Source organism: Falco naumanni (assembly GCF_017639655.2).
Source record: "Falco naumanni isolate bFalNau1 chromosome 6 unlocalized genomic scaffold, bFalNau1.pat SUPER_6_unloc_1, whole genome shotgun sequence".
NCBI classification, from domain to species: Eukaryota; Metazoa; Chordata; class Aves; order Falconiformes; family Falconidae; genus Falco; species Falco naumanni.
In genome coordinates, this window is record NW_024427323.1 from 85,460 (window position 1) to 102,828 (window position 17,369).

Here is a 17,369-nt window from a genome sequence, read left to right on the forward strand (position 1 = left end):
GTAGCCTTTCAGGTATTTCCTCCAAAGGTCTAAAGAGGTTTTTTTACTGCATGAAGGTTTCTATAGATGTTGTTTTTTCTGAGCGAGGGGGAAGTGTGGGGGAAAAAAAAAAATAATTTCAGGCAATGGACACCATCCAAAAAGTAGGTAGTTGTCCAGGCTGCATTTGAAGGGCATAACTGGTACAAACTTGTCATCTATTTCTTCCTCCCCTCTTTTGTAACTGGGAAAAGGTACTAAAGAGTAAATGTTTTTTCAGGTTCCTCTTTCTGGCGATAATGAAAGCAAACCATCAAAATCTATTCAAAGAAAGAGAGTGCTTCCATCTTGGATGCTGGAAAGAGACCCCCTGGTTCAGAGGATTTCTGAGCCTCTAAGGGAAGGAGGTAGGTTTGCAGTGTAGTACGTTTGCACACCAATATATATTTATGTGCTTTGATATAACTGTAATTGTAATGGTGGTGATAGAAAGTATTAATTTGTTCCTTCTCTTCCCGTGCTCCATGCCTGGCAGCCAACAGAGACTGACTTCTGCCTCCTTTGTCATCAGTCCTGGGTGTGACAGAGCTCTTTCTGATCAGTTTACATGGATGTGTTTGGCAGAGCTGGAAAATCAGGTGGCAGTTACCTATTTGATTTTGTTCCTTTCAATGCAAGCCTCATAAACTGTTAACCAAAACCGCTGCTCAAATGTAATTGCCTCGGGTGTGATTAAGAAAGGGCAAAGTCAGAATTAGTATCAAATGATCCAGACAGCAGCATTTTTTCAAATTTTCATTTGAAAGTGAAACTATTTTCAATAGTTTCATTTGGTAGGCAGTTCAGAATGTGAGTCAAAATTTTTCCCCCCCTTAACTTCCATCTTCCTAATGCTTGTTTAAAAAACCAGAGACAAAAAGCACTTGCATATAAAGGTCTCTGTTTTAACTGTTAGAGCCTCACTCTGTATCACCAGAAACTCACCTTGTGTACTTGACTTAATTAAATTACTTGTCAAGTGCATATTTCCCTGGTTTTAGAAAAACAAAATCCAAAATTTTCATTCCCTTACAAGAATATGAATGCATGCCTAATAGTTCCATTTTGGATGGAACTTACAAAAGTACCAGGAACTTACAAAAGTTTTCCCCCCCTTACTTCCCCTTTCAAACTCTAGACTGTTCCCTGCTGGCTTATTCCCTCGGATATAAAAATTGCAGGTACCAGAGGACCTCTGCTGACTGTCTTTGGTCCTGCGCTAGCGTGATTGCTTTCTTGCCTTTGGAGGGGGTGTATGTGTGTAGGGTGAGGGGTTTCGTTTGTTTTGTCTCCGCAAGTACTGTACTTTTTGATATGTATGTGTATCTAACGCTTGTTTCAAAGGCTGAACGCTTTGGTCAGGTAGCTGTAGAGATTTGAAGCTGTGTGGGCCAGGGACACCTGTGTGCTGTTGAAGGCCTGACCTTGGGGGAGCTAGGGATATGTATGAACACTGCTGGAGCTGTTTAAAAAATCCCTATGTGAGGGAATGATTCTAGTTTAGGATGGGCTGCTTTAATAAAACAACCGATCTCTTCTGCAAATCTAAAATATTTCCTTAAAACTGTGAAACGGTTTGCATCTTGCTAAGGTGATATTGGGTGGGAAGGTAGAAAGGTAGAGAGTAAAACTAAGAGGCTGCCCCTTTTTTGTTTTTCTTCTCCCCCTGTCTGTCTTCTTACTGGGAAGGTAACGCTGATTTGTGATTTTGAAGTCAAACATTAAAATTTGAACCGTTCCTTGCTTTGTAAACATGACTCTGGCACATGGCTATTTTTTGAAGGGGGAGAGTTTTTGAAGTCTTGCAAAATGGCATCAAGTATTTTCCTTCTGCATGCGTTTTGCAGCAGATGGAGCTGTCTGGCCCTGGCTGTCTCCCAGCTGTATATCCAGCAATAGCCCTTCAGGACAGAGATCTTGCGGTTTTCTGAGCTGTGAAGCTTTCCAACGGGAGGCACAACGTTCGCTGTCTTTCTGTTGGTTACTGGCCGATGAAATAATGGGCTGTGATGTGGGTGACTAGGCAGGTGGGCATACCCTGATTTTGCCGTGTCCTAATTGATGTTTGTGTGCATAAAGTGGTTATCTGAGGTGATACTAACACAAAAGATGTGTGGTAAAAGTTGTCCTTGGACCGTGTAGTTTACTGATCCGCTCCTATTGTGGAAATGAACTTGTCAGTGGCACTGAGACAGTCAATCCCGAATATCCTTTGCCACATATTTATTGTTTTCCTGCAAATTTGCCCCTCAAGCATCTGTTTCATTCTAAAATATGCTTTTTATTCCTGTAAGCAGGGAATGAAAAATGTGTGGTTGAAACAGCACATGCCCAGCGCTGCTACTTCTCGTGCTTTTTGCCCAATGTTCTGCTTCAGCGCAGATTTAGATTTCTAATGTGGTCAGGATTTCACTGTAAAAAGTTGCATTCCAAAAGAACCCTTTTGTTTTTCTTTTAAGGTAGTAGAATGAAAAAAGGCCAAGGGAGAGGAGGAAAAAGTAATACGGCGTCATTAAAACCAGAAGTAAATGTGCAGCAGAAAAAGAGATCAGCTTCTGAAGAAACTGCAGAGGATTTTGAAGGTGAAGAGCAAGATGAAGGGAAAAGGAGCTGTCTTTCCATGCCTGTCCCTTCATCTCAGGTAATGTTTTGGCTCAGGGAAGAACCGTGGTATTTCAAAAACTGAGAATGTAGCTCACAGTGTGGTGTTGAAGGCTGGGTCTACGTGTGTTCTGCTTGTAATTTGTTGTTCAGCAGTTGTTTTGAAATGCCAGTCCATTGGAGAGCTCTATAGCGAGGACGGTGGAAGCCTTCATGAGAGTAGGTTTTTTGCACTTCTTCCTTGGGATCTGGAACTTTGGCTCCCAAAGTTCCACAGGAATACCAGACTTTTCAGCTTTACAGCAAGAGGCTGGTAGACATGGGCCAAAGTACTGGTCCTAGGAGTGGCTTGGTGTGTGGTTTCTTTCTCCGAGAACCTTTTAGGGATAGGTGATGGTATGACACTGATGTAATGTGGTACTGGACTTTGCCCAAACTCGTGCCGTTCTCGGTAGAGTTTTATGGTCAGGGAACGATGGTACATGGCGTAGCAACTGCTGCGCTTTGAAGAAAGGTAGCATGGAGTGTGCTTGTGCCACGATCTCAAAATCTGAGTCAAAAAAGAAGGACAGACAAGAAAAAGTAATCTGAAATCCAAAATGCTCTGTGGCAATAAGCGAACAGACGCTTCAGCTGGTCAGTCTCTGTGTGTCCCCAAATTACAGCTGCGTTTATAGGCAGTGAAATGCTGCTAGTAATGAAAAGAGGAGGATCGTTATCAAAGTGAAACAGTATTTTGGTGAGAGCAAACTGAGGCTTTCACTGACTTTTCCTGTAAGTGAACAGCCTGGGGGAGGTGTTTCTAATCTCTAGCATTAGAATTGCCTGGATCTGTTCTAGGATCTATAAAACACTTACAATCCCGTTACTAGATAATGCTTTGTGGATTTTGACACTGAAAACTCTTAGGGTTTTGTTTTTTAATTAAATCTTAAGGTTAGCTGAAACGCGTTACTCATGGCGAGCGTACCCTTCGGGATAGTTGGGATATAAAGTAGTGGCTCTTTTTATCTGAAGAAGTGTTCTGACTTGTGAGCTTCTGTGAAGCCTTACTTATTTTCTCCTGATCGTTCTAGAAATATTTCTTATCTGAAGCACAGTGTACTTGCCTTCAGAACTTTGCAGACAAAATAGTAGGTTAGTTCAAGCACAAGTAATAATCTTAGAGAGCTCTAAAAGACTGGCATTTTGATATCAAAACCAGAATCACGCTGCTGCTGTCATAATTAAGGCAACTGAGAAAATGTCCTGTAGGGTAGGAACTGAAAAGATTCTTAGTTCTTTTAAGTGCCAGCAGCCACCAGATGGCAGAGAGGTCACACGTGTGTCATAGCGAGTGCCAATAGCGCTGTTGTCTTTGGTTTTCTTTGATTACGACCTGTTTTTTAACTAGTCGTCATCATCATGCCCGTGGAAGTGTTTAGTCTCATTACATACAATACAGGCATGTAATACGCAGTATGAAGTATGTAGCAGAGAAGTCACAAGTGGAAGTGGCAAATTAGAGTCATTTAGTTCTGCTTTGCAAATGAAGGGTTATTTCCTAAGCGGCAGTTGTTTACTGAGCCTTAATTTGGGAGTCTTAATAAAAAAAGTCACCTTTGTCTCCAAGCCGACTTACTAAATATGCTGCTGTCTGGATCATTTGATACTAATTCTGACTTTGCCCTTTCTTAATCACCCCGCTGCTCACATGTAATTGCCTCGGGTTTTGGTTAACAGTTTATGAGGCTTGCATTGAAAGGAACAAAATCAAATAGGTAACTGCCACCTGATTTTCCAGCTCTGCCAAACACATCCATGTAAACTAAGTATACATCTCCTGGAGGAGGAACTTAGATCACAAACTGTAGAGAGCAGAAACTTTTGAATAGTTTGGTAATGTACCAAAGTAGTTCAGCCTTCGATACAGGTCTGCTTCTGGGTGACGTCTCAGTTGTTGGGACAGTGCTCTTGTCTTGGTTACGTATCTCGTATCCTTTTTCTAAAGCACACATCTCTTATTTTCAGCGGACGTGTGTTCCAAACTTTAAAATGCAGGATTTGTCAAAAGGGAAATTTTTACTTAATGGTGTCTACTGACAAACTCTTGTATGATTTAGAGTCACAAGCTGAAGCGTTTAAGATTTATTGGGGTGGGATTAAGCTCAAGGTGTGTGTCATGAATTCCCTGTATCTCCTGCATATAGATAAATAGATATCTTCCATCTAGCTTGCTATTTAAGGGATTGAAATTGATTATTGTATAGGAGGGTACGTTCTTATAGAGGCTACTGTATCGTCACATGTATAATCCGCATTCATTTTTCAGGAGCAGTACTTCTAATCAAAAGTTAGTGTAAACTGAAGTCCTTGGACTATTCACAAACGAGGTGGTGAGAGAGGAGCCTGACCGTGTCGTGAGGGAACTGAAGCTGAGGACGGGAGCTCTAGAATAAGTTTTCCTTTAAAGTGCGTGTGTGTTCTGAACTTGAGCCTTTCATTCAGCAGGTGTATTTAGCAGCTAACTTGAGTTTGGAAAGTGGGGTAGAAGATTTTAAAGGCTGGCCCAGATGATCTTTTGAGGTCCTTTCCAACCTGGGCTCTTCTATGATTCTCTCCCTTTGAAAACAGGAACGATGAGGCGGAGTTGACCTTAAAGCTTTTAATTCTGAAGCGTGTACATTTTCAGGTCCTTCAAAATGTAACCTTGTTCCACAGAATGCATCTGGATTTCCTCTTGAGAATACCATGAGAAACATGGAAGGAAATGGCAAGACCGGAACAAAACCCCCTGGAAGTTCTCTGGAAAAAAAAGATAGGCAGCTGCATAGTAAATTGTCTAAAAGAGTAGGTCAGATCTCCAGTAAAGAAAATAGAATTGAGGACACAGAAAAGAAAGAGCAGATTACTGGTTCTACAAGCCAACAAGCTCACTGGGGCAGGACTTCCCAATCTTTTGGTGCCCAGGAAGGGATTCTTGAGCCTGATGCAAATCTGGATTACAAGACTGAGATTTCTGATTCAACCAGAAGTGCAGATACTTCAGAAAGCTCCAAACACAACAAGCGTAAGAGGACACCTTGCATGTATGGAACAGGCTGTTACAGGTAAAGCAAAAATAAAACTAGCTTAAGCTAGCTTGTTATTAAGAAGTACTGTCTTAGCTACAGAGGAGTAAACAGTAAAGCGGTTACAAGCTTTGATTTGAAAAAGATCTTTTGGTAAACGGGGGACTGATGAGAAACCAGTGGCATAACAAGAATTCTAAAAGTCTAAAAGGAGGAGCCAGGATGTCTTGCTAACTGCCAGTATAGCCTAAACAAGGGATGATTTACTTGAGCAAATTGAACAGTGCAGTGTCGTAGGAAATAAGAAACAAAGGTCCACTTTAAAAAGAAAAGAAAGAAACCCCGCTGTGTGTAGAGTACATGTACCAGCAGGGAGAAGAGATGTAAATGATTGAAATGCCCAACATAGACCCTGTGGGCTTATTTTATTAGCAGCTGAAACTTTTATGAAAGATGAAGTTATTGCATGCTTTGTGATCTGAATATTTAAAATACTTACTATTTGTTATCCCTAAATAATGAAGAACTACTTTTGTTATAACTTGGCCAGTCTGCACTTTTGGGTTTTTTTTAAAGCGTTCGGACCCCCCTTAAAACCCGAACAAGTCACACTTATAAACTCCCTGTTAACCCTTCTCTGGTCAGTACCCTTACCTGGTCAGTGTCTTTGGTGATACTTCAATTGAGGGACAATATATTATTTTTTTTTTTTCTGCTACTCATATCCTCTCGATTCACGGTGAAGGATCTGTCATACAGATGTTTTGTGCGCTACAAAGGTTGCAGCAAAGTTCAAAAACTCCAGTGCTGCGTGCCTGGTCTCCTGCTCGTTCTTTCTGCCCAGGCAAGGTCTGTAGTGTGGTGTGTTAATGTATTGAATGGAAGATAGGAATCTAGAGGTGTTCCTGAGGCTAGGAAGTGACCAGTGACCTGCAAACTGCATTTTGGAGAAGGTTTTGAGCTCCAGATAAATCCATGTACATTGTAAGCACAAAAGATAAGGCTAATCCAGGAAGCAGGGGGGCCTGTGATTATTTTTTAAAAATTATTATTACTATTATTGCTTTTGTATTTTTTTCCTCTTCCCCCAAGCGGCTTGAGCGATAGTAAAACCTGAGGTTGCTCAGAAAAGAAGCCAGGACAAGTAAAGGGGTTCTTGTATGTATTTGGCGTGCCTATTGCTGCAGGTAACGGTATATCAAAAGCGTAAAGCTGTCGCATTAATGAACGCTACAGACTTCAAGTTTACACGTAGCATACTTTCACGCATCTCAATTTTTGCCCTTAATGATTATGAGGGAAACATGTTTTATTAGGCAGTCAAGCTGATCCGGTAGTCCAAATGCAGCCTTTAGTTTGCTCCAGCTCCTTTTCTTTTTGCTCAGACAAGTTTTCCCCTGTGTGGGGGTTAAGCTGGTGTAATGCTCTGACATGCTGAAGGGTTCCTAATGTTTTGGAAGGCAAGTTTTAGTTACAGGTAATGTGGAATAGGAGTCTGCACGTGCACATTTCTTCTTGGGTCTTTATTCTAAAACATTTGGCGGCAGCTCTTTTGGGAAGCGTTGCTTTATAAGAAAAAAGAATGCTCTGAAATAGCACATAACAAAATCTTACTTTGTTGGAGAAATTTGTAAATAGGAAGTATCAAACCCATCGGTTCTGATCTTCAGGAACTGTCATGAGACGAAACCTGCTGGTTTGCAGCAAAGCAAGGTGCTTTGTAGTCTGTCTTGGTGGGCTTGCATTAAAAGCAAATACTAAGGAGTCATTCTGCATCGATGAGATGGCTGTGGTGGAGTAAAGCAAGCCATTGCAGTTACCCCTGTTTTTGACAGAAATGTACGCATGTGTGATGTGAGTGGACGCTTTGAAGGAACACATGGGTAGCGTATTCAGTTTTTCATGGTGTGGTGTTTTCCTTGAGCAAAACCTGGTTTGTAGAGTTGCTGAGGAAGAGAAGCTGCTTTGAGTGCTCTTTTCAGTACAATGAGTAGTTGGTTTTCGTCTCCTTCCATTCACCTTATGAAAGGTGTCTTCTGACGCAAGGTGCTGTAGGAGTCAACATCTCAAATGAGGACTGCTTTGGTAACCAAGCCATTTCCTTAAAGTGTTCTTTCTAGGTGAGGTTTCATAGTCATCAAATGTCATTTATCCGATAACTAAATGCTCTTCAGTTTTCTAGTCTTTATTTTGTGAACTGCTGTTGAGAGACACTTGCCTTCTGGATATGACAGGCACCTTTGGTAGGTGCCTGGCAGAACAGCACAAGCTGAAAAGATGAAATGTTAGTTTAGTTGATTTTATTAGACGTCTCTTACACAACACATAGCTGAAACATTTAGGAAATAACTTTGTAACCCATAGCTCAGTTTCTTCGTTTATGAATTGGAAACCACTGCTTTTGAAAGAATCCAGCTTGATTCACAGCTCTCGCTCCAGAGATGATTCTTCTTGTTGTCCTCCTCAGTGTGAGATTCTCTTTCTGTGGTAGTCTGAAGCTTTTACCAAATCGAAAGAAACTGCTGTTCCCACTAGGAGGCAACGTGCTCTGTGTATGTTATGCCTGACTATATTTGTTGTCAAGGAGCTGACCCTTTGAATACTGTCTTTGGTTCATTTTCTTGTCTGCTGCTTGTTTTTCCCAAGTTAGAAGAATAGGGAATTAAAAATAAAACCCAATCCGAACCCACCCCCCGATTTCAAGGGCTGCATAGTAGCGGTGCGATACAGCTGAACTCTCATCTCTGAAACTGTCATTCACAATTTTGGTCCAGGGTTCTGTCCTTTTGCTAGCCGGTGATACTGTTCTGTGCTGACTGGGTGTGTGTGAACCTTTCCTGGAACTGTCAAAGCAGGGCACGCTCAACCAACCTTTGGATTTGTGTGTGCATTCTTCGAAATACTTTGATCTTTGTTTGTTTGTTTATGAAAATCAGTATTTTTCATTTCACCTTCAGCTTGTACCTCTGGCAGCTACAGACTTGCATCTGTCTTTTTTTGAGACCTGTTTTCTAATAAGACTTACAATTTAGAACTTACACCGCAGGTGTGTGTAAGGTGTTTGTAACTTCAGACTTGAATTCCATGGCTTTACAGCTAGTGCGGGTAATTCATTATATTTTCACTACCAGTTTCTTTAGTAGGCTGAGAAAATAAGCCCTTGGGATGGCAGGAGTCTCCTGCATGTGATTATGAAGAGCCAGGGATTCTGACCTTACCACTTAAATTTGCTTTAGAAGAAGCTTTTAAGATGCTTTTGGGAGCTGCATCGATGAAAACTGTCTTGAATATTTCACTGAGCGACACTCAGCTTCTGCTTGAGATGACTGCGTCGATTCTGAAGAACTTTCTAAGTTTTACTTGTGTAATTATTTGTGTAATTTTCTGCAACGCAAAGCGCAGGGACACCAATTCAGAGCTTCTGTATATGTTTATGAGAAGGCAGGTCTCCTAAAACTTTATTCTTAAAATAGGCTTTTCATTGGTTAATTTTTGTGCAAGTAAAGCTTAATGATTTTCTTTTGATCATACTAATGACATATTCCTATGCAGCGAGGTTTTGTTGTAAAACTAAATAACTTTGGAGTGCAACTTCCAGCATGAAAGATGGTGCGCTCTTACAACTGTGATTTCTTGTATTCAAAAAAACCCAAACAACCCTCAAACAAACCAAAGTCCTAATAAAAGGAAGAAGATTTTTGCAAGAAGGGATAATATTTGCTTAATAGAAGCTATGCACTTCTCTGCTTCTTTTCATTTTGCTGGATATTGTTGCACAACATATAGAAGTGGAGTGAGTATAAATTATCCACATCAAGGTAGGATAAACTATGATTTTTATTTTTTTTTCTAGTCCTGAGCATCTGAAGTAGGACATGTTTAAGGTGCTTCAAAGGTAAAGTATAATTTGAGGAGCATCATCCACTGGCCCAAAAAATCCTGAAGCCCAGTGATAGGAAGCATACATCGAGACCCTTTCCTTTTTCTTACTGCTTCCTCCTATACTCTTTTCTCTCTTTCCTCTCCTCTCTCTTTCTTTTCTCTCCTCTCTCTTCTTTTTTTTTTTTTCTCTCCTGCAATAAGGGCTGTTTGGTATTGGCCAAATAGCTTTTGAAGTAAATTTTTGAAAGGAACTGGCTGTCACCTAAAACAGAATAGGTTAGCTAATTGACAGCTGTTAGGCCTTCTTTCCTTGGTGACTAGGATCTTATTGTAGGAATAAGTATTAAACTGATTTCACAGAGCATTAGCTGCTTCTGTATCCCTTTGAGAAGATGAATTGTGTTTCAAATGACCGAATTAAAATTCTAGCTAGTATTGCTAGCAAGTTAGCTCTGTGCATTTAGAAAACAAAGCAAGCGGTCTCTAAAATTACTTGGTTTCATCCCATTTATTTTTGAATGGCAAAGGAAGTAGGCAGCCAGCCTGAATTTGGTGATGTTTCCTGAGAACTTGTGGAATAAAAGACTGCTAGATGCAACTTTGCAGTGATATCTAGTGAAACAGTATTGACTTACCCTACAGTCTGCAGAAATTAACAGAAAAGACCAGGACGAGGCGTCTGTCAGCTGTGTAAGTAGATCTGAGGCACACTGGATCTCTGATAAGTAACTCATGGAAGAGTTTATCTGTAGCTTGCTTGCTGAGCTTCCTGAATGAAAGGTACCAGGCAAATGGAGATGTAAAGTATTAATACTAAATATCTAGTCTTTTTTTTGGTGCCTGAATGGTTAGTAGAGCTCACAGCACTCAAGTAGTCGTTTTGCCAAAGCTGTAACAAAAGCTTTTTTCTTATGTTGTTAGTTGAAATGCTGAAATTAATACTGTCTGTTCCGCAGAAAGTTCCAAAGAGCCGGTTGTGAATTTAAAGGAAGGAGTGCCTGTGGTCAGTGAGGGAGCTGTTGTGTATGTGGCGAGCTACATACATGGTTCTGGCTTTGTGTTTCTCAGTGCAGCAGTAACAAGTACAAATTAAAGCAGTACTCGCTCTAGTTTAAAGTTGTTCCTCTTGCTTGAGGCAAGCAGGTAACGTTTATAATTTGCACAAACATGTTGAAGATTATGTGTTCTGGGAATTGATGTGGTAAATCACAGAAGTCTTTTGCGGATATCTTTTGGAAAATCATTTCTTAAAGCATCTCCCATTTCTTGCTTTTAAATACGCTTGAGAAAAAGTGTCTCTAAAAGAAATCATTGGGGAAAAGTAGATTTGCTTTTAGTACAGTATGTTCACGCTGTGACATAATTTTTATGTAGTGTCTTTTGATCTGTCACCTGAATTTCTCCTGAAGTCATGATGTGTTTTTCTGTGTTCTTTTTAGCATCGCTTTACAGAAAATCTTCACTAAGTGATGTTGTTTATAGTTGCTGTGTCTTGTACGGTGTGCACGCAAGCCTGTTGCCTAGAAGCAGTAGAAAAGGCCTTTGAATGATGCATATATGTGTATTCACTGCTTGCTCACCTTGGATTCGACTAAGTGTTGTAGAGCACGAAGTCATGGATGCTGGTAATGCGCTCTCATCACTGACGTTGGTGTGGCTCCGAGCTGTGTCTTACGGTACAACTTCATGTCGTCGTTGTGATTTGGTATTTCAAATAAAATGCCACGGTAGCCAAGGCAAACCTGAGAGCACCATCAGTGTCATGTCCAGTAGACTGCTCCGTGTTTTGCCAATTGACAGGGTCGGTAGATGGCACACAGACACCAATACACAAAATAACCTTGCTTTACTGTTTGTTTCAAATTAATGCCGAAAATAAGGCATATGCACGTACAAAAGGGTTAGCCTACGATACCCTGATTCAAGCGGTGAAAGAGATAAGCAAGGCAATGCACCCGATCATTACTATTCACCGTTAGCTGTAGTGATTAAGACAGATACATCACCAGTTGCCCTAATACATTACCATCACCCAGATCCGCAGTCGCTGGGGATCTTGTTGCAGCAAGGATCTGGAGAGCCTGTCCCGGCAGCTGGGAAGTCCTACGCAGGGCATCTGGTAGGTGAGGTCTCCAACGTCACTGCGAGAGGCTCCGGCTTTTATACTAGGGAATAAACAAGTTCACATAACTTCAAATGCAGAGACATCTGGTTTCACTCTCCTGTCAGATCCCACCAAAGCCTGGCCAGGGCTCAGGGAGGACCCGAGGGAGATTCCTGTATCTGCTGGATTTTAACCACAGAAAATACCTGGTTTCATGGCCCTGACCACCTGCCTCTAAGCAAGGCAGGACACACGGTATCTTCACTAATGATTATATTTTATCTGTCTTTCGCTAATGGTCATACATAGTTAATGATCGTGCATATTTCGCTGATGTTTGGATACTAAATATATTTAATGTTTGGTTGGCGGGTTTGTCTAGAGGTCAGCTTTGGCTCGGGGCCTGTTGCTCAGGCCTCAGTACTTCATCCCTCTGGAATAATACGCTGGCATTTGAAGTATTCAAGTGAGAAGTAACTTTCACACGGAACAGAATGATTGAGACCTATTGCCTAAAGCTCACAGGCGATCACCGGAGAGCGTGGGAAGTCTCCAGTGCTGCAGTTGCTCGGCTGCCAGGGGTGATCCTTGCGGCTTGAGCTGAGACTTTGCGAGAGGTTTGTGTGGCACTTGCACAGCTCCAGAGGGAGTCCTAACGGAGCCAGCTGCTCAGTAAGATTCGTGCTATATGACTACATCAGGAGATTGTGTATGTGTTGGAGGTCTGAAACTTGGAGCTGGTGGCAAACAGGAGAATTTGTGTTTTAACCTCTTGCGGCATGTGCTGAGACAAAACTTTTCTTCTCTTACCCTGAAAGCAGGTCTTAGATTCTGCATAAATTAAACGTTAAAAGCTGCTCTTTCTGTAACCACAGAAAAATGAGTTGTCACTGATTCAGTAACACCTTTCTTGTCTCCACTTCTTGCGTAAAAATGGAATAGTCGGTTCTTGATCTATCTTTGTCTTTTGCAGGAAGAATCCCCTTCACTTTCAGCAGTTCAGTCACCCTCACGATGATGACTATCATGAAACCGAGATCGTAACTCAGGATAACAAAGATAACCGGCCTGAATGTCCGTATGGAACGGCTTGTTACAGGTAAGAAGCACTGTGCAAAATGGCTTTGCTTGTTTTACCGGTTAAGAATGTTCTCCCCTGGAGTTGCAAAATGGCTATAGGATAGTGATGTTAAACCTCGACTGTGGCCTTCCAAAGTCTGCTGTGGACAGACTTCTACCTTTAAAGCACCCAAGTCTGTGCAAAATTTTTTTTGTGATTTCAGCCGGCGAACCTGAAGACTTGACTTTTGAAACCTATTCAGCGGCCCAAAAATCAAACCTTTTTCACTTTTCAACATGTAGTAAACTGTTCTTCTTGTATAGAAACAATAATTTATTGTTACGCGTTGTTCCTGATATGTAACTTTTAGTTTAGATATTGATAAAATATTTGTTGAGGTTTTGTACAAACTCTCTGTTTTAATCCGTATTTGATGTGTAAGCAAGCATAATTTAGGTACCAGCAAGAAAATGCAGTTCATGGCAGACTGCTGCTTCTTTTAACCACTGTTGATTCAAAAGATCCTTTTGTTCCATTTGTTTCTCAACATCTAGGTTTTACACTTCTATTTAGCAGAGTTTCATGACTGCTTTGTAATTGGTGCAATGGACAAAGGGATATATTTTGAGGCAACAGCCCTTCTGTGGGGGCATACTGAAACGAACAGCTGCTGTTCAAGATTGTGCTTGAGCAAAAACATTTTCTCTCTCTCCTGGGAAGTGTGATGATCCTAAAGAGCGTGTTCTTCACAAAATGTAAGAAAATGAGGGTAGCTTTTAGGAAAAAGCCATCTTACGTTCAGCTAACACAGAAGTATTTCTCATCTGAAAAACATCTGTGAGATGAATTTCTCATCTCGGGAGCAGAAATCTGGGTTTATACCGGTCATGAAATTGCCGACATGCTTTCCAGGAGTACAGCGGAACTAAAACTGTCTCCCCTTGCAGGTAAGACAACTCCTGTGCTGCATTAGTTGATCTTTTCTTAATCTGCGTTTCATTCTTTTGGGGGTAGAAGCAACAGGTGTCATTTGAAGGGTTTTCATGTTATTTTTGTTGTCTTTATCTGCTGGCTACTACTTGAATACCTAATTGAATTATCTAAGTGCTATGCCTTGAGTTGGGATCAAATGCTCTGATGCTGACAATACTTGCAAAACACTGAATTAGGCAACTGTTTTTGTTTCAGTACAGTGTATTTAAAAAAAGGTGTACTTGCATGTTTTTATTCAGATAACTATCCCTTCTAATGCACATGTCATGTACTTTGGGACAGCAGTAGCCATAAAACTGTAAATCAACTTGAAGTATGTGAATTTGTCACGTTATTTGACATGAAAATAAGGTATTTCTACTGAAGAGTATGCTGGTTTTGAAGAATAAGAAAACAAATAACTAACTAGTTTTACAAGGCGGTCTTCACAGCAAGGGTGTTTTGTAAAATATCCCCAAAATTCTGCAGTTACAGAAATTAATCTTGTGTTTCAAGCAATGTCACGTGGTATGTCATTCTTAAATAGTGGGCTTTCATTCTTTTCAGAAGCAAAAATTATGACAACTGATCCAGTTTTCTTCCAAAGTTGGATATTTTTTTTTTTAATTTTCTGCAAAACAGTAAATTGAGCTGAAACTATTTTAACGTGCAGCCTTGAGAAAAGCCTCTAATGCACTAACACAACAGATTAGCACGATGTAAGTGGGACCGAGTTAAAATATTAGAACAGCATTGGATAACTGCTTGGGGGGTGGGGGTGTGTGGAGGGGGATAAATCAGCGTGTTGTGACCTGGATCACAGCCTGAATGAGGGCAGCATTTACTGCAGATCCCAGAGTAAGTTTGATTTTATTTTTTTCATTGCATTGATGCTGTTTTTTAATAGAAGACATACACACTTGTATGTTGAACTTTCTGGATTGCAGCAGCATATTGCAGAAATGAATAATCTCTCTTAACAATCCTTCTATGTCCTTTCCCTGTGATACTACTTTGCGACAAGCAATAATTTTCCCAAACTATTTGATTTGTAGCTTTATGTTGCAGAATATTGAAGCTTTGCCTGGGTATCTGAGACTTGTGATGCACTGGGCGTGCATTGTGCTTTATGCACCAGAGGTTCATGTTCTGGTTTCGTTTCTAGTGAGAGTAAATAATTGGATCAGTTCTTATTATGCTGAACAAATGCATCTCATCTTACAACTTTGGGAACTATCTCATCTCTTGGTTTTGATCAGCTTTTTTTTTTCTTTTTTTTTTTAATTAAAGGCCGAAACAAGAGGAACTCTTACTGAACCCTTTTTTTTTTTTTTCCACCCTACATTCGATATGCTGAGACACTGCAGTAAAGCACTGGTCACAGAATTTTATTTAAAAAAGAAATTCAAATTATTCACAAAATACAAAGGAGTTCTGGGAACTTGCTGAGTTCTTGTTAAGCGTGGAACAAGGTGGCAAATCAAGCTTGTACTGTTTTCTTCTTTGCAGGAAGAATCCACAGCATAAGCTAGAATACAAGCACAGTGCACCTCCAGGTAAGCCAAGTTGTTCAGTATAGCTGAAGAAACCCCAAACCCAGTAATTGATGCCAAAACCTTGGAATAAAATGCTTTAAGTGAGTAACACTGCATTTGCGGCTTGCTCTGTGTTGCCCTGCGCCCTTGCTCTTAAGCATGAGGTGCTGCCCTTGACACTGATAAGGAAGTTCAGGTTGCTTGGCCGCTGCACACTTAACATTCACTTTTTTAAATGTTTTTCAACTGAAGCAAGATGGTCTGGGTCAGACACCATTGATGTAGTTTGTATGCTTTGTATCTTAGGATCTGAGAAACATGCCACGTGGCAAGTGGCTATTTTCATGAGTTTAACAGGTTTTTTTGAAAATTAAGCATGGTGTAGTGTGATCTTAGCAGATCTCTCTATTCTGCTTCCTCCATTTGGAGCTGGAGTATTACAGTGAAAACAGGGAATACACTGAAGTATTTCTCAACATTTCAAATGGATACTGCGGTAAATTTTCTCTATAGCTTTTTTTCCCATCCCCATAGCATGTATGTTCTGTTGAGGCTTGGAGAGGATATAATTAAAACTGAATCTGAGCTTATATTCTAAAAGTCTTTCTATGTTCCAGTAACTAGACTTGTTGCAAAACACAGGGGAATGTACTGTTTACATTTTGTCTGTTCTTAGAGAATTCAGAGAGATACTTTGCATTTTTTTGTGCTTTTTCTTAATTATTGGACTTGGAGGGGTTTTTTCCAATTTAATTCCCAATGCAAAGAACAATGCTTTAGAGCAGAACAGTTATGGAAATGTAATGATAATGCATTTTACTTTAAAAAATCAGGATTATGACGTTACTCCTGCCCATGGCAGGAGGGGTGGAACTACATGACCTTTTAGGTCCCTTCCAACCCAAACCATTCTATGGTTCTATGGTTAATAAGGAGGAATTGCATTTATGGAAACAATGGTGTAAAATATTTAAATGCTTTGAAATACTGCAATTTTCTGCTTTAAAAACTGCAACCAGTACTGATGACATTTGTCTGCAGGCAGCATGGTTCCTACTTGTAAGAGTTGTTCATCTGAGTAATCTTTCAAGAATCATTTAATAAAAAAAAAAAGGTCTTTTGGGGGCAGCAGAGTAGTTTTTACACTTGTGAAGACAGCACAACCATTGCAGCATTTCTTTTAATAAGTCAGTCTTCTGTTGTAGCAACCCCTAGGAATAACCCTTATTGCTATGTTGTACTCTGACCTGACTAATAACATTTCTTTCTTTAGTAACTGAAAGACGAACACGACAACGAACTTCAAAAAATGGTATGTTCTGCTGGTATGAACGGGCACATCATCATGGGATGCAGCTGATCTGCTTTGGGTTTTGGGCATTTAGTAGTGCTGGAGATGCTTGATAACACTTACCCGAGGAGAAGGTAGTCGTTATTTTAGTAAAACTCTGCTTCCTTTTTCACAAGTAATAGTGCTGAATTGGATTTGTGCCAGGCGTCCTGGCTGAGCACACCTGTGCTTCCCTGGAAGCGGGCAGCGAAACAAACAAATGTTTTAAGGAGAGACGAGTGTGACCAAACCAATTCTTCCTTCCTTAAAGAGGGTTCATAATAGGACGAAAGGAGCCAGTAGTTCATCCACAGCTAGTTAAGGTTACCCCATGAAGACTGATGGCTCTTGAAACATTGAGATATTCCTTCTGCGTTGCATTGACCTCGAAATAACTTTCAAATGATACCTGTGGATGTGGCGATGAGCTTTTCTTAGATTTACTCTGAGGTATTGATGTTACAGGCTTGTTAGGACTGAAGTGTAGAAGAAGGGTAATGCCTTTCAGCTGGGGGCGGCATTCACTGTAAACTACGCACGTGTCCTGCAAAGTTTAGTTTCTAGGCATCAGTGAGCATTATGTAGTATCACAGGCAAGCTGTAGTCTCTCTTGATAATGTAACCTGTAATACTGTGTATGAGTATCTCCTCCATTCACCAGTAGTACACCTAGCTTGCTTTGCGGCTGCCAATAATATTAGCTTACATGTTGCAGGTGCATGGGCTCTAGTTTTAAATATCCTTTAGGTCTGTTTCCAGGCATCTTTTGTCTGGAATTTTTTTTGTCTCAGTTTGGCTTCCAAATGTGAAGCTTCCT

General features: G+C 40.6%; 1 protein-coding gene across 1 annotated transcript; it reads left to right on the plus strand.

Annotated features, from left to right (window-relative positions):
• Positions 1-247: 247 nt before the first annotated feature.
• On the plus strand, positions 248-16,981 carry LOC121081779 (aprataxin and PNK-like factor). Its single transcript, XM_040581007.1, has 7 exons — positions 248-386; positions 2,478-2,659; positions 5,320-5,708; positions 12,629-12,754; positions 15,197-15,243; positions 16,496-16,534; positions 16,826-16,981. The coding sequence occupies exons 1-7, from the start codon at positions 248-250 to the stop codon at positions 16,885-16,887; spliced, it is 984 nt and encodes a 327-aa protein (XP_040436941.1). The 3' UTR covers positions 16,888-16,981.
• Positions 16,982-17,369: the final 388 nt, after the last annotated feature.

Coding starts and splice junctions, on each gene's coding strand:
- LOC121081779 (XM_040581007.1), top strand. CDS start 248: ATGTTTTTTCAGGTTCCTCTTTCTGGCGATAATGAAAGCAAACCATCA. Junction 5,709..12,628: donor TATGGAACAGGCTGTTACAG/GTAAAGCAAAAA, acceptor TGTCTTTTGCAG/GAAGAATCCCCTTCACTTTC. Junction 15,244..16,495: donor CAAGCACAGTGCACCTCCAG/GTAAGCCAAGTT, acceptor TTCTTTCTTTAG/TAACTGAAAGACGAACACGA.